The sequence below is a fragment of the Miniopterus schreibersii genome (assembly GCF_964146895.1).
Source record: "Miniopterus schreibersii genome assembly, chromosome: 6".
NCBI classification, from domain to species: domain Eukaryota; kingdom Metazoa; phylum Chordata; class Mammalia; order Chiroptera; family Miniopteridae; genus Miniopterus; species Miniopterus schreibersii.
The window spans coordinates 2,500,402-2,514,819 of record NC_138107.1 but is presented as its reverse complement, the minus strand read 5'-3'; the positions used below and the strand labels follow the sequence as shown (position 1 = coordinate 2,514,819).

The window sequence follows — 14,418 nt, the reverse complement described above, 5'->3', positions numbered from 1 at the left end:
AAAAATCTTAGTGGTTTCTGGATTTAAAAAAAAGTGACTCTGGACTAAAAAAATCTTCATTTTTAAAAAAAATATGTCTTTATTGATTTCAGAGAGAGGAAGGGAGAGGTAGAAACATCAATGATGAGTCATTGATTAGCTGCCTTCTGCACGCCCCCTACTGGGGATCTAGCCCACAGCCCGGCAGGCTCCCCAACCAAGAATCCAACCGCGATCTCCTGGATTCTAGGTGGATGCTCAACCGCTGAGCCACCCCGGCCGGGCAGCGGTTTCTGATTAGTTAGTTAAGTCCAACTAATGAGGCTGCTGAGTAAACTATAGATAATTATAAACTTGGATAAAATAACCTACTGTGACAATACACAAAGCTTTCTACCACAAATATATATATTTTAAAAATATATCTTTATTGATTTCAGAGGGAGGACAGAAGAGGGAGAGAGAGGGACAGAAACATCAATGATGAGAGACTCATTGATCAAGCCCACAACCCGGGCATGTGCCCTGAGCGGGAATCGAACGCTGATCGCCTGGATCCCAGGTCGATGCTCAACCGCTGAGCCACGCCCGGCCCGGCTCTACCATAAATATTTTCTCATTTTTATTCTCATGGCTACAAATCAATAGCCTTCGGCATTATTAGAACAAATCTTGTAGCCTTACAGAGTAGTTCTCTGGCCTTCTTAGCAAGTGGAGAAGCAACAACTCAGCTTTTAAATATGTCACAGAATAAGCATTAAGTTGTTCTGTGGTAAAACAGCCGCTGATTTTTCAATCTAACGAGTGTAGCGCGTGACTCAGCTTTGGGTTCTCGGCCGCTGTCTCACCCTTCACTGTGGTGTCAACTGAGGCTTTAGAGCCTCCGGCTCGGGCGGTTTCCGCAAGAACCGTGAGAGAAGAACTGTGCTTTACACGGCAAAAGACAGCCGAGGCAGGATTCAACCGACGGGGGCCGCGGCGCGCAGCCCTGACGGGGATCCCGACGCCCCGACGCGACCGCGCAGCTTCCGCAGGGGCGCGGGGCGGGGCCCTGCGCCTGCGCGCCCGGCGGGGAAGCCCCGCCCCTGGCCTGGCCCCGGGAGGGAGGCGGGGCCGGGGCGGGGCCGGCGGCGGCGGGAACCCCGAGCCCGCCCCCTCGCGCCCCGCGGCCGCTCGCCATGGCCCCCGCACTGCTCCTGGTCCCCGCCGCCCTCGCCTCTTTCATCCTGGCCTTTGGCACCGGAGTGGAGTTCGTGCGCTTTACCTCCCTGCGGCCTCTCCTTGGCGGGATGCCGGACTCGGGTGGCCCAGGTGAGCCGGAGGGACCGAGGCTGGGCTCGGGGGCCGGGAGGTGGAGCCCGAGGAGAGGGAGCGGGGCGGGGCTTGTCGACCGGGGACTGGGGAGCGGCGGAGGGGAGGGAACGGAGGAAGGCTCGGAGACGCGGCTGCGGGGACCCGCGGGCTAAATGAGGAAGTCAGGGATTGGCGGCCGGGAGAGGCGGGCGGGGAGGCCTGGGGCCGAGGGGAGGCCGGTAAACCGAGTATGCTAAGGAAAGTGCTTTGTAGAGGGCTGTGGAGAGGAGTGTTAAAAAGGGGCCATTTGGAGAAGTGAAATAGGAGGGGCAAGGGTGGCCTCTCCTGCCATGCCTTTGTAACTACCCAACAGGAATCATCTTCCCCAGCTCTGAAGGAGGCCAGGGAAAGAGGGAATAAACGGAATGGGGAAGTGGGGTGGGCAAAGCCTAGGGAGGAAGCATTAAGGCTCTTTAAGCATTAAAGGACATAGCAGGGACCCCAAGAGTCAGTGATGGTCAGGGATGTTTCCCACCATCTTCCTGTTCTTTTCTCTCTTTCTCCAACTCCCCCTAGAGGCCGCCCAGGGATGGCTGACTGCCTTTCAGGACCGCAGCATTCTTGCCCCCCTGGCTTGGGATCTGGGACTCCTGCTACTATTTGTGGGGCAGCACAGCCTCATGGCAACTGAGACAGTGAAGGTGTGGATGTCCCAGTACTTTGGGGTTCTTCAGAGGTCACTCTACGTGGCGTGCACTGCCCTGGCCTTGCAGGTAGAGGCCCTGGAAGCTGACTGAGTCCCTAAGGGAAAGAGTCTGGGAAGGATGCCCTAGATTGCAGGAGCAAGGACCTTAGGCTTCTGTTAAAAGTGTGGGTTTAGAACTGAGGGTGTTCAGGTCTCTAATCCTAGCTTCCATTCCTCCACAGCACACACCCTACTTTTTGTTAAGAAGGGTGCGCTGCTTGCCATTCCCCAGCATTCATGCCATGTGCATTCTCACCACTTCACTTGTTCATGTCCTGCTTGAGAGTCTCTCCTTAACTCTCCTTCAGCCCTCCCCTTTCTTCAAAAACAAGAGAAGTCTTCCCAGTTAGTACCCAACTGTCTTCTCTGGGTGCTGGGCATAGGCTACTCCGTGCACTGCTCTGGTCATCCTCTCCCATCCTGTAAGTCCTTCAGGGAGACACAGGTCATCCTTACATCCTTGGGACCCCACCCAGCACCCTCCACATGCTGAGTATTTGTTGGTGATGCTCATGATAAAGGTGGGAGAGCTGCAAGCTAACCTGGGGTTGGGGCAGCCTCTGGGTGTAGGTCTCCCAGCCCCTCATTCTTCCCCAGCTGGTGATGCGATACTGGGAGCCAGTTCCCAGAGGCCCTGTGTTGTGGGCAGCCCGAGCCGAGCCCTGGGCCACCTGGGTGCCCCTCCTGTGCTTTGTGCTGCACGTCATTTCCTGGCTCCTCATCTTCAGCATCCTTCTCGTCTTTGACTACGCTGAGCTCATGGGCCTCAAACAGGTGACACTCCCAGATCCTGACTGTTGATCCTTTCTAGAACACCTCTTGCCTTGCCAAGGATTTTCCCCCTCCTCCTCCCAGGCTCTTCTACCTCCCTCTTTTGGCTCCCTTACCTGCCTTTCTTATATGATAGTGTCCCCTCAGGACTCAGAAGGGTGGTTCCTGGGCCTGAGTTACAGAGGAGGGTGCCTGGAAGGGAAGAGGTGACCAAGTTGTGAAAAGGGCTCGACTCCATTTCTAAGCTGCCCTCCCTCTCCTAGGTGTACTACCATGTGCTAGGGCTGGGTGAGCCTCTGGCCCTGAAATCTCCCCGGGCTCTGAGGCTCTTCTCCCACCTTCGACACCCAGTGTGTGTGGAGCTGCTGACCGTGCTGTGGGTGGTGCCCACCCTGGGCACTGACCGTCTCCTCCTTGCTCTCCTCCTTACCCTCTACCTGGGCCTGGCTCACGGACTTGACCAGCAAGACCTCTGCTACCTCCGGGCCCAGCTGCAAAGAAAACTCCAGCTGCTCTCCCGGCCCCAGGAGGGTGGGGCCGAGTGAGGAGCTAACCCTGGTTTCAAGCCTGTGCTTCCTCTCCCCTCAGAATTCAAATCCCTTGACATCCAGGTCCTGGCTGATTCAGACCAGAGGCCCAAATCCACGGACTGAAGGGGCTGTCCCATCCACTCCACTCCCTGGGTCCATCTCCATACCCTAAATTCTGAGTTTCAAGACATAAGGTCCACTTCTCACAAGGGAGGAAGAGGGATGGGGATTTACAGGTCTCCTCACAGTTTAGGGCTTGACACCCCCTGGAGGAGTTTCCTGCCTGGCCACTCCCCCGGCACAGTTACTCGCCTCTGCACCTCGAGGATCCCCTTCTTCACGTCGTGCTCGCACTCCTAGGAGTTGTGCGGGGGTCTGCAGGTTTGACAGTAGCGGCTGCCGGTCGAGGCTCCGCGCTAGCAGCTGGCCCCGCGGCCCCCCGGCCCCGCAGCCCCGCAGCCCCGCAGCCCCGCAGCCCCGCAGGCTGGCCTCTTCACCTCCTTAGGCTCCGCCCCTGGGTTCAGTCCTTGAACTTAGTCGAACGGATTCTCCTGCTCTTGGTTCGGGTGTCTAAGGACTACCTGCTCTCCCGAGGAACTCGCGCCGCAGGAAAATAAATCTCAGCCTCCTGTTTCTACACATGGTGCGCAGTCCCTCAGTGCGTCCTAAGCGGCAGTTTGGGAAGAAGGCGAGCCCGAGCCCGGGCGCGCCAGACTCGTGTCTGGGCCGCCACCGCGTCCTCTGGCGACGCGGGGCGGCGGCCACTCCCGGCGGACCCACCCCCGCCTTTCTGGGGCAGCCGGGTCCCCCTTCCTCGGCATCTCCCAATGTCCTCGACGCAGACCACGGGAGCTAAAAAGAGCGGGCAGCAGCTCCGGACGGGGTGAGCCTCCAAAGTGCTGGCTTCCGAGCGCCTCTTGCCGCGCCCCCTGCACGGGTCCCCACCGCCTGGCGGTGGCCCGGGACCCCGCCGCGACAAAGGCTGGCCCCGAGGCAGCGTGAGGACGAGCGGCCGGAGATGGGAAGGGCGGGCCGGGCTCGGCGCAGCTGCTGCTTCCTCCCCAAGTCCCTCGAGGGGCCTGAGTCACCCGCCGCCGCCCTGGGTCGGCGGGCTGGGGGTGGCGGGTGTCTGGACACCTGGGTTTTCCAGGGCTACGGGGCAGGAGCGGGGTGCGGGGCCCTGGGGACCCAGAGCGGAGGGTCACGCGTGGCGGCGGGAAACGCGGAGCCCAGTTCCGCCCGGGGTCTGCGGCAGCGCGGCCCCGCCCCTCTCGGGCTCCGCCCTGCGCCCCCTTCCCTCTCCCCATTGTTCTCGGACAAAGCGGTCCCCGCCCCCCGCCGGCCCCAGGTCCCGGCCTCCGTCCCTCCCCCGGGCTCCCTCTTTCACTCCTCCCCCCCTCGGATCTCCCGCGATCCTCTCTCCTCCTCTTCCTCCCGACGCCTCTCCCGACGCCCTGCTTCTCTGCACCCCTCCCCCGGGGCCCGGCGCGTGAGTGGACTGAGGGCTCCGGGCTGGGGGGGCCTCGCCGCGGGGGGCCCGGCCGGGGGCGGCCGCCTCTTTGTGCAGACAGCGGGTCGGCGCGGCTGGCGTGGGCGGGGTGGCCGGCACCGTCGGGGCCCCGGGAGAGCGGAGCTGGGCCCGCACGCGCCCGCTCGGGGGAGCAGAGGCGCCGGCGCCCCCCGCGCCCCTGGGTCCCGGGCCGCGCGGGCGGAGGGGGCCGGCGGCGCGCGGGGCCGGGGGTGGACCCAGGGACCTGGGAACGCGCTGGCGGCGCGCGCCGGGTTCTGAAAGTCCCCGGGGGAGGGTATTTCCCTGGCCCGCCCTGGGGCGGGGGTGGGGCGGGAGGCGGGGCCGAGCACAGCTGGAAGGGAGCCGGGCCGCGCGGAGACGCGCCTGGCTGTACCCGCGGACCTCCCTTTCCCCTCTGACCCCCCTTTCCCCTAGACCCCTCCACTCTCCGCCCCTCCTCACCTCCCTGACACCCGCTCAGGTCCCGCAGCGCCCTCTCCAGCGGGATTCCCTGCCCTCCGTCCGCGCTCTCACGGCCCCGGAGTAGTGGGGAGGCCACCTGGCCGAACCCTGTCTCCCGCACCCGCAGCCTCTCTCCCCTCTTCCCCCTCACACCAACTTCTCTGTCCGCCCTTCTCTCCTCGCACATCCTCGGGATGGTCTCTGACATCCAGTAACCCTGAACTGCCAAATCTGAATCTCCACTCTTCCTTTGCCTCACGCCCTTCCCCACCCACTTGGCCCAGAGCCCTTTTTTCCGGCTCTTTCTTGGTTTTCCCCTCCTCTGTGCTGCCTCACCGCCCTGTCCTCTCCCCTTCAGCTCCTCTGGTCCCACCTCTCCCCCCACTTCCTCTTCTCCCATCCCCAGGCTCATCCCCTGGGCCTCTCAGTAGCATCTCCTTCCTGTGCTCTGTCCCCAGTGCTCCCCACCCTCATCTCAAGGCAGCCATGGCCACCATCCCGGACTGGAAGCTACAGCTGCTGGCCCGGCGCCGGCAGGAGGAGGCGGCGGTTCGGGGCCGGGAGAAGGCGGAGAGGGAGCGCCTGTCCCAGATGCCAGCGTGGAAGCGGGGGCTCCTGGAGCGCCGCCGGGCCAAGCTTGGGCTATGTCCTGGGGAGCCTAGCCCTGCGTCTGGGACTGCAGAGGCTGGACCTCCAGGCCCAGACAAGTCTGCCGTCCTCTTGGAGGCCATTGGCCCAGTGCACCAGAACCGATTCATTCGGCAGGAGCGCCAGCAGCAGCAGCAGCAGCAACGCCGGAGTGATGAGCTACTTGCAGAAAGGAGGCCTGGGTCTTTGGAGGCCCGGGAGTGGAGACCCAGCCCTGGGGAGAAGCGGGATCCAAGCCCCAAGGAAGCCAGAGAAAGGAGGTTGGGGGTAGGGGGAGCCCGAGAGTCAAGCCCCAGGCCTTCAGAGGCTCAGGACTGGAGGCCGGGCCCAGGAGAGCCTGGAGATAGGATCTCTAGGCTGTCAGAGGTGCGGAAATGGAGGCTGAGCCCCGGAGAAGCCCCGGACCGGAGTCTGAGACTGGCAGAGTCTCAAGAACAAAGCCCCAGGAGAAAAGAGGTAGTGGAAAGTAGACTGAGCCCAGCGGAGTCTGACAGCCAGCAGTTGGGCCTGACAGAGGCCCATAAATGGAGGCCTGACTCCACAGAGTCTCAGGAACAAAGCTGGATACAACTGGAGGCCTCAGCATGGAGGCTGAGCACAGGAAGCGAACGAAAAGACAGCTCAGAGGAGTGTGGGGGAAGAGAAGACAGGCCAGCTCCAGCGATGGCCCCGGAAGACATGACAGCGCAAGAGGCCCCAGACGGCAGTTCTGAAGGGGGGCAGGCAGCAGAGCAGAGCCCCGGCCCAGTGGAGGATGGGGAGCGGGACCTGAGGCTGACCGAAGGGTGGAAATGGACCCTGCATTCTGGGAAGGTTCGAGAATGGACACCCAGGGACACAGAGACTCAGGCTCAGAAGCCAGCCCCTCCAGAGTCTGCTGAGAAGCACCTGGGGCCTCTCAGCGCAGAGGCTGGAGAAGAGGAGCCTGAGGAAGAGGCCGGCCCTCAGGGCAGGTCTCTAAGCACCCTGCAGAGCCACAGCTCTGTGCCCTGCCCCCTCCCTCCAGAGGATGCTGGGACTGGAGGCCCTAGACTGCAGGAAGAGGAAGCTGTGGAACTCCGGCCCCCGCCTGCAGCCCCTCTGTCTCCCCCACCCCCAGCCCCACCTGCCCCCCAGTCCCCTGGGGATCCTCTCATGAGCCGGCTGTTCTATGGGGTGAAGGCAGGGCCAGGGGTGGGGGCCCCCCGCCGCAGTGGACACACCTTCACAGTCAACCCCAGGCGGTCTGTGCCCCACACAGCCCCTGCAGCCCCTGCCACTGCAGCCCCTGCCACTCCAGCCCCTGCAGATGCCGCCTGTCCCGGGGCCGGGAAGAAGCGGTACCCGACTGCTGAGGAGATCTTGGTTCTGGGGGGCTACCTCCGCCTCAGCCGCAGCTGCCTTGTCAAGGGGTCCCCTGAAAGGCACCACAAACAGGTAGGGAGCAGCCAAGCCAGACTTAAAAGCCCACTTGTCTGTTCCTTCTGGGCTCTGAACTCCATCTTTTTTATACCCCTGTATTCTGGCCTTCCTCTGTTAAATCCTGCTGCCACCCTTCCTCCTCCGCAAACACTCCCTGCTTCTCTTAGCCCTCCTTTCCCATTCATTTCCAAGCCTCGAAGATCCTGCCTGTGACCCAGGGCTGTCCCTGGGTGTGTCTCAGGGTGTGCCCTGGCTGCTTACTCTCTGCTCCCTCAGGCTCTGAGCACCCCCGCCCCCAGTTTCTTTCCTTCCTTTCCTCTGAGTCTGTGACCCAACCCAGCCCATCTGGTGGGAGACAGGCCAACAGCCTTGACTCTATAACGGCCGGGTCACCAGGGAGACAGCCCTTACAGCTTTCCAGGGGGAGAATGTGGGACAGGAAGCCTGTTGGGGGGCGGAAGAGGTGGCTTTGGGGTTCTAGGGAGAAACCGGAGGAAGAAGTGAGTGGAGGAACGTCTGAAAGTCCCAAGGAAGAGGGGACGGAGCTGCATGCGGGCGTCCTAGGATGGAGGAGAGTGGGGAATGGAACAGGGCTGGCCAAAGAGCAAGTCTGCCCCATGGGAGAGACGCACACTGAGGCCATTTAAAATAGGTGACCTCGGGGTTGCACACCCCCAGCTGGGCCACTGCTTCAGACAGTGATCCCTTTTCTCCTGGGACAAGAAAAGCCTTCTCTTCCAAAATACCCCCTCCCTGCCGCCGCCCCCCCCCCTTCCCTTCTCAGGACTACTGGCTCAGCACTCGATTTTCCCCTCTCTTCCTGCCACCCTGGCCTCTCCCTCCCCTTGGGGTAGAAGAGAGAAGTGATTTGGAGGCACTACTGAGAGCAAGGAGTCCAATGGGAGTTGAGGACTGGGGTGGGGCTGAGCCAGCAGAGGGTCAGAGGTTAAACGAATCAGGGTGAGCAGGAAAGTGGAGAAGCCAGGCTGAGGGCTCCCCTGGCCTGGGCCTGGCCCCACCCCTTCCCTAGTCCCTTCCCTTCACAGCAGTTCCTTTCCAGCTTGAAAGTCCTGAGCCTGGGAAGCCCTTCCTGGTCTCCTGTCCTCATCTCCACACGTGGTGTCCTCAGGTCTGGCTTCTGTGTCCTCAGTGTCAGTGAGAAACCACAGGGACCAAAGGCCTAGGTTAAGCTTGGGGGTTATTTGATCCCCCCATTCATCATCACAAGAAGCTTAAGCTCCCATCCCCGAGCGGTGCCTGAGTCCACCCCGAGCCCTCTGACCAGCAAGGAGGCAGGTCAGGGACTGCAGCATGAAATGCTCAGAAAAGTCACTTCCTACTGAGTTAGAGGCCTTGTGCTTTGGGGGTAGAAAGAGCAAAGGGAGGCATGAAGTTTGGGACCTAAAGCCCAGAGGCATCCGGGTGCGGGGCAGGACCTGCGAGGGTGACCATCCCTAGGTCAGGGAGCTGGGGAGCAGGAAGCAGATCACCCAAACAGGAAGCCTGGGGTGGGGGCCGGAAGGCTGGTGGGCTGAGTGCGGAGCGAGGAGCCCTGGCCTGCCAGAACTACTCAGGATGTGGTGAGAGGAGGAGGAAGCAGGGCTGCGGTGGGGGTGGGGAAGAGGTCCTGTAGACCCGCACGCCTCCCGCTTTGCCCTCTCAGCTCAGCACAGGCTCTTGAGGGGCTGGCAGGCCCTGTCCCAGCTCTGCCCAACCCCTAGCTCAGGAATAGGAGGACCCCTACCCCCATCCCACCTTTCCTAAATAACTCATTTGCAGGCTAATTCCATCAGCCTGGTTCAGAGAAACCCCAGGCCTGCCACTAGAGCCCAGAGGATGGGCTGTGGCTGGTGCCCTTGCCCAGAGGCCCCTCAGCTGAGACACTGGCCGCTCCCTCTCCAGCCCCCTTGTGACCTTATATAGCTGATGAGAGGAACCAGTGAGTCATCCCCTCTGTACCCCCCTCCTATGCGGGCTGTACATTCCTGGGTAGCCCAGTCAGAAGCTGGGGGGGGGGCGCAAAGTGAGGGAAGTCAAACATGGACTGAAAGCAATGAAACGGGTCATTTTTCAGAGTAGCTAATAAACTACGGAGCTTGTTATCCCGAAAGGGGATTTGAAAACAAAAGAGAAATGGGTTCCCAGAAGTTTGGGTAAATCTGTCAGTAACAGAGCCAGAGGTGGCCCCTTTTGAGAAGTTAGGATGGAAGGGGCCTGGTTGCTGTCACCTGATTCTGTCAGCCATTTGACAGACTGGGGTCAGCTGTACACAGGCTGGGCTCCCCCCACATTGCTCCCCCAGCCTTGGTCTTCTGTTGGGACCTAAACTGGGGTCTGGATGAACCCTTCCTTACCCAATAAAGCATCTCCCATACTCCTGTTGACAGCAGAAACAAGGACAGTAAGGAAGTTATCTGATAGGAGGTGGTTATGGGGAAAAAATAGAACAGGGATAAGTGGAAACCAGAGGTCCAGGAGGTGAGGGAATGAATGTGACTTTATAACAGGGTGACTGGGAGAGAGGGAGCCATGGGGATGTTTGGGGGAAGAGTGTTCCAGGCAGAGGGGGAACAGCCAGTGCAAAAGCCCTGAGGTGGGAGCGCTCCCAGTGGGCCTGTGTAGCTGGAGTGGAGGGTGTCCCAGAGGTGAGGGAGTAGCACATGGCAGCATCCTCTAGACTTTGGTCAGGCTCTGGCTTTTGCCCCCAGTAAGATGGGAGCCAGTGCAGGATTTGGAGCTGAGGAGCGACCAGTCCCCGAGTTCCAGGCTCCCTGGCAGCCCATGTGTTAGCAACTTTCTGTCCAGATACCCTCCAGGCTTCTCTTCTTACATCCCAGTCTGTTTGGAGACATGGGATGCAGGGAACCAGCCCCAAGTTTCTCAAAACAGAGGCCAGGGAATTCCTGAGTAGGTCATCTGGACCTTTCCAAGTAGTTCACATGGAATCCTCCTGTCTCCATAATCGCTTTGGCTCCCAGAGTTAATCCCACCCTGCCCCTCTCCGCTGAGCTGCTTAGGAGGGCAGAGGGGATGGGCAGAACCGCAGGAGAACAGCTGGGCTTGTGTTTATGAAGGAGTTCCTATGCCCCCCAGATCTGTCTGGTGTTTTGCCACTGCCTCTGCATGTCCCTTCTGGTGCACTCTCCACCCCCACCCAATGTTTCGGTGGACTTTCCTCTCCGCCCTTGTCACCTTCCCCAGCTGCAGCTTTGGGGACTCAGGGGCTTATCCTTCCCCCTTAGGTGTTGGGGGACGTGTGTTTCCTCTGGGTCCTTCTCTTGGTCTGCCCTTGCGTTTGCCTGGGACTCCCTCCCCAGCCAGCTCAAATCTCACCTCCTCTGGGGAGCCTTCCTGATTGCCCCGGGGTGCCCACAGACCCAGTTCTGATCACAGGACTTTTCCCGTGTTTTTAATTTCTACTTATCCTCTGCCTCCCACGCTAGAGTTAGGAACCTTGGTTCTGTATTCCTTACCCCGGCCACCCAGGCCCCTGCCAACAAAGCTCAGGCCAAAGTCTCATGCTTTTGAAGCTGTGATTGATGAGGGGGAATCTGGGATGGGAGGGCCGGCATCCAAAGGAAAGCTGGGTCCCGGAGGGGATGGCGAGGGCACAGCCGCGGGGCGCCCAGGAGCAGCCCCGCCCCGCCGTGGGCCGCTGACCCGCCTCGGCCCTCCCGCCCGCAGCTCAAGATCTCCTTCAGCGAGACTGCCCTGGAGACCACGTACCAGTACCCCTCCGAGAGCTCGGTGCTGGAGGAGCTGGGCCCCGAGCCCGAGGCGCCCGGCGCCCCAGCGGCCCCGCAGGACGACGACGACGACGAGGAGCCGCCCGAGCTGCCGGGCGGGCTGCGCACCAAGGCGCTGATAGTGGGTGAGCGGAGGCGCCGCCTGGCGTTCAGAGCCGGCACTGCGGCCGGAGGGCGGTGGGGGGCGCGGCGTGCTGGGGGCTTGCCCCACGCCCGGGGTAACCCGCTCCTTTACCACCTGGGGAAACAGGTCCTGGAGAGCGCAGTGCACGTCGGGGCTCCAGATTTTAAAACCAGCGCTCGTTCTGAGTTCTCTAGTGTGGTTTAAAACAGGGTTTGGGTCAGTCAGGCCTGGTTTGAAACCTGTCCTGTTTTATGGCTGTGATCTCAGGGAAATAACCTGACCATTGGCCTCAATTTATTATTAAAACGAGGTTACTAGCCCTGGCTGGTTTGGCCCACTGGTTAGAGCGCTGGGGGTCTCAGGTTCAGTTCCAGTCAAGGGCATATACCTGGGTTGCAGGCTCCACCCCAGCCCTGGTCAGGGCGCACGCGGGAGGCAACCAGTCGACATGTTTTTCTCTGTCTCTCCTCCCTCCAGTGTCTCTGAAAAATCAGTGGAAAAAACATTCTCAGGTTAACCAACATAAAGAAATTAAAATGGGGTTACTAATAATTACCTCCTGGAGTTGAGAGAGTTAAGTAATTTTTATGAAGTCATGGCTGGACATCAAATTACTTAACCTCACTGGGGTTATTTTGAGGCTAAATAAGTTATAAGAATGCGCAGCACAGAATATAAGCTAAATGAGTATGGCTGCTGCTGTTACCGGTAGTAACAAGCACTGAAGATGTGGCTGATATTAGACGACTTCCTTGTGCCATGGGGCGTGGGTGGGGAAGGCAGGAGGCAGAGGCCCTCATGCTCCATCATCACTGCCTCCTTTCCCACAGATGAGTCCTGCCGGAGGTGACCCTCTTCCAGCACAGGGACATACCTTCCTCCTGCCCAGAACAGAAGATCCTGGATCCCAGAAGATTCAGAGCAGATGACCCTGAAAATGAGCCTGGCAGGGAGGGCAACTAACATCTTCCAACTTGCTTCCCTTATCCTGTTTCTGGGGACAGAGCCCAAACTCCTCCCTCACCCGAAGTCCCCAGTGTGACTGCATGAGGTGTGCTCCTGCACCCTAGGCCACCCAAGTCCTGAGGGGCAGCACAGAGCTCATGGGGGTAGGAGGTGGGAGCAGAGAACCCCCTCCATCTTGGTGGGCAGAGTATACTCTCCCTACAGCCTTCCTTGACTCCCCCCACTCCCTGGCTCTCTGGCTTTAAGCACTCATGTCCCTGGGAGGCTACCCCTGTCCTTTGGCACCTCTCTCCTGCTCCTTAGGGCACTGTCCTTTGTTTACAGCTCCTGCCTCCTCTCTTGACCACAGCCTGGTTTACAAACACTCCCCCTCCCCCCACCCGAGTCCCAGGTTTACAAGCCACGACTATTTTCCATGTCCAGGGGGATCCTCTTCCCTGTCCCCCAAAGTTGCCTCATTGGGAGTGACCTGGAGGTGTGGCTTCCTCCACTTTGGCTCAGTATTACCCACCCTCAGTTTTCCCCAAGGGGGAAGCTGGGAATTTTAACTCCATGCCCCCATCTGGTTATTTAATTCTGCCCCTCCTCATGGTTCAAAAATGAATTGAATTGCAAGGGTGTGAGTGACTAATGAAGCACCTCAGTTCTCCCCCATTTTTCCTTATTAATTGCCTGTGTGTGTGTTTTTTTAAAAAAAAGACAAAAACAACTTTTCATAATAAAGTGGAGCTCTTTCCAACTCAAATGTTGCTTCTCCTTCTTTAGAAAGAAAAAATGTATGTGGGGGGATGCTCTGGGTTCTTCCCCCCAAGCCTCTGCCGCCTTCAGAAGGGCCAGGACAAGGAAGCAGCCATGGCTGTGGGCGGGGAGAAAGGGGGTTGAGGGGGGATGAGTGGGAACTCCGCTGACCTGGAGGAAGGGCTTTGGCCTTGGCCGGTATGGCTCAGTGGTTAGAGCGTCAGCCCGAGGACTGAAGGGTCCTGGGTTTGATTCCAGCCAAGGGCACCTACCTCAATTGCAGGTTTAATCCCCATCATGCACCACCCAAGGGCGTCAGGCAACCAATCGATGTGTCTGACACCCATGTTTTTCTCTCCCACTCTCTCTGAAAAGCAATGGAGAAAATATCGCTCAGTTGAGGATTAAAAAGAAAGGGCGCCCAGCCGGGCGTGGCTCAGAGGTTGAGCGTCGACGTAGGACCCAGGCGATCGGGGTTCGGTTCCCAGTCAGGGCACATGCCTGGGTTGCGGGCTTGATCAATGATTCTTTCATCATCGATGTTTCTCTCTCTCTTCCTCTCCTTTCCTCTCTCTGAAATCAATAAAGATATATTTAAAAAAAAGAAAAAAAAAGAAAGGGCTTTGGGAGAGCCTTGCACCGGTTTCTCAAAGGGCTGCCTTTCTCAAAGGGCAGCTGATGTATCCACTAGACATGGCAAGTGCCATGAGGGCAGACTATGTTGGTTGGGTTCAATCCCACACCTGGCACCTAGTGGATAAAGTTACTTCTAGAATGAATGATTCAACAAATAAATCAGCAGATGAGGAGAGCTAAGAAGTTGGAAGCAGAGGATACTCTGAATAGAAGGGGTCCAGGATTCAGAGGCTGCCTGCAATGCATGCAGCCAGGTAGTGTGACAATGCCGAACCCAGGGTCGTTTACGCCAACACTCAGGACCACTAAATCATAAATCTGAAAAATACAGTGTCCTGAAAAGGGGTCTCTTCTGATAAACAGGCATTCTTATTTTTTAAAATATATTTTTATTGATTTCAGAGAGAGGGAGAGGGAGAGAGAAACAGAAATATCAATGATGCAAGTCATTGTTTGGTGCCTCCTGCACACCCCGTGCTGGGTATCAAGCCCACAACCTGGGCATGTGCCCTGACCAGGAATGGAACCTCCATCTCCTGGACCTCTGGGTCATAGGTTGATGCTCAACCTCTGAGCCACGCCAGCTGGGCAACAACAGGTGTTCTTAAAGGTTTAAGATCCATCACTGCCCTGGCCAGGTGGCTCAGTTGGTTGGAGTGTCATCCCATGCAACAAAAGGTTGCAGGTTCGATTCCCAGTCAGGGCACATACCCACACTGCGGGTTTGATCACCGATTGGGGTACGCACAGGAGGCAACCGATCAATGTTTCTCTCTCTCTCCCTCTCTCTAAAATCAATAAAACATGTCCTTGAGTGAGGATTAAAAAAAGGTCCATTGCTATTTCATGGCTTTGTTGCCCAGGTATAG

General features: G+C 58.9%; 2 protein-coding genes across 4 annotated transcripts; both read left to right on the top strand.

The window, feature by feature from the left end:
• The first annotated feature begins 1,105 nt into the window (after positions 1 to 1,105).
• NRM (nurim) lies at positions 1,106 to 3,957 on the top strand. Its single transcript, XM_081141489.1, has 4 exons — positions 1,106 to 1,290; positions 1,849 to 2,045; positions 2,615 to 2,791; positions 3,052 to 3,957. The coding sequence occupies exons 1-4, from the start codon at positions 1,158 to 1,160 to the stop codon at positions 3,331 to 3,333; spliced, it is 789 nt and encodes a 262-aa protein (XP_080997615.1). The 5' UTR covers positions 1,106 to 1,157; the 3' UTR covers positions 3,334 to 3,957.
• On the top strand, positions 2,710 to 12,920 carry PPP1R18 (protein phosphatase 1 regulatory subunit 18). Of its 3 annotated transcripts, none has more exons than XM_081141465.1 (4): positions 2,710 to 2,791; positions 5,749 to 7,354; positions 11,024 to 11,210; positions 12,040 to 12,920. In XM_081141465.1, the coding sequence occupies exons 2-4, from the start codon at positions 5,777 to 5,779 to the stop codon at positions 12,057 to 12,059; spliced, it is 1,785 nt and encodes a 594-aa protein (XP_080997591.1). In that variant the 5' UTR covers positions 2,710 to 2,791; positions 5,749 to 5,776; the 3' UTR covers positions 12,060 to 12,920. The 3 variants fall into 3 exon arrangements, with proteins under 3 accessions (XP_080997591.1, XP_080997592.1, XP_080997590.1); XM_081141466.1 differs by lacking the exon at positions 2,710 to 2,791 and adding an exon at positions 3,966 to 4,201; XM_081141464.1 differs by lacking the exon at positions 2,710 to 2,791 and adding an exon at positions 4,724 to 4,807.
• Positions 12,921 to 14,418: the final 1,498 nt, after the last annotated feature.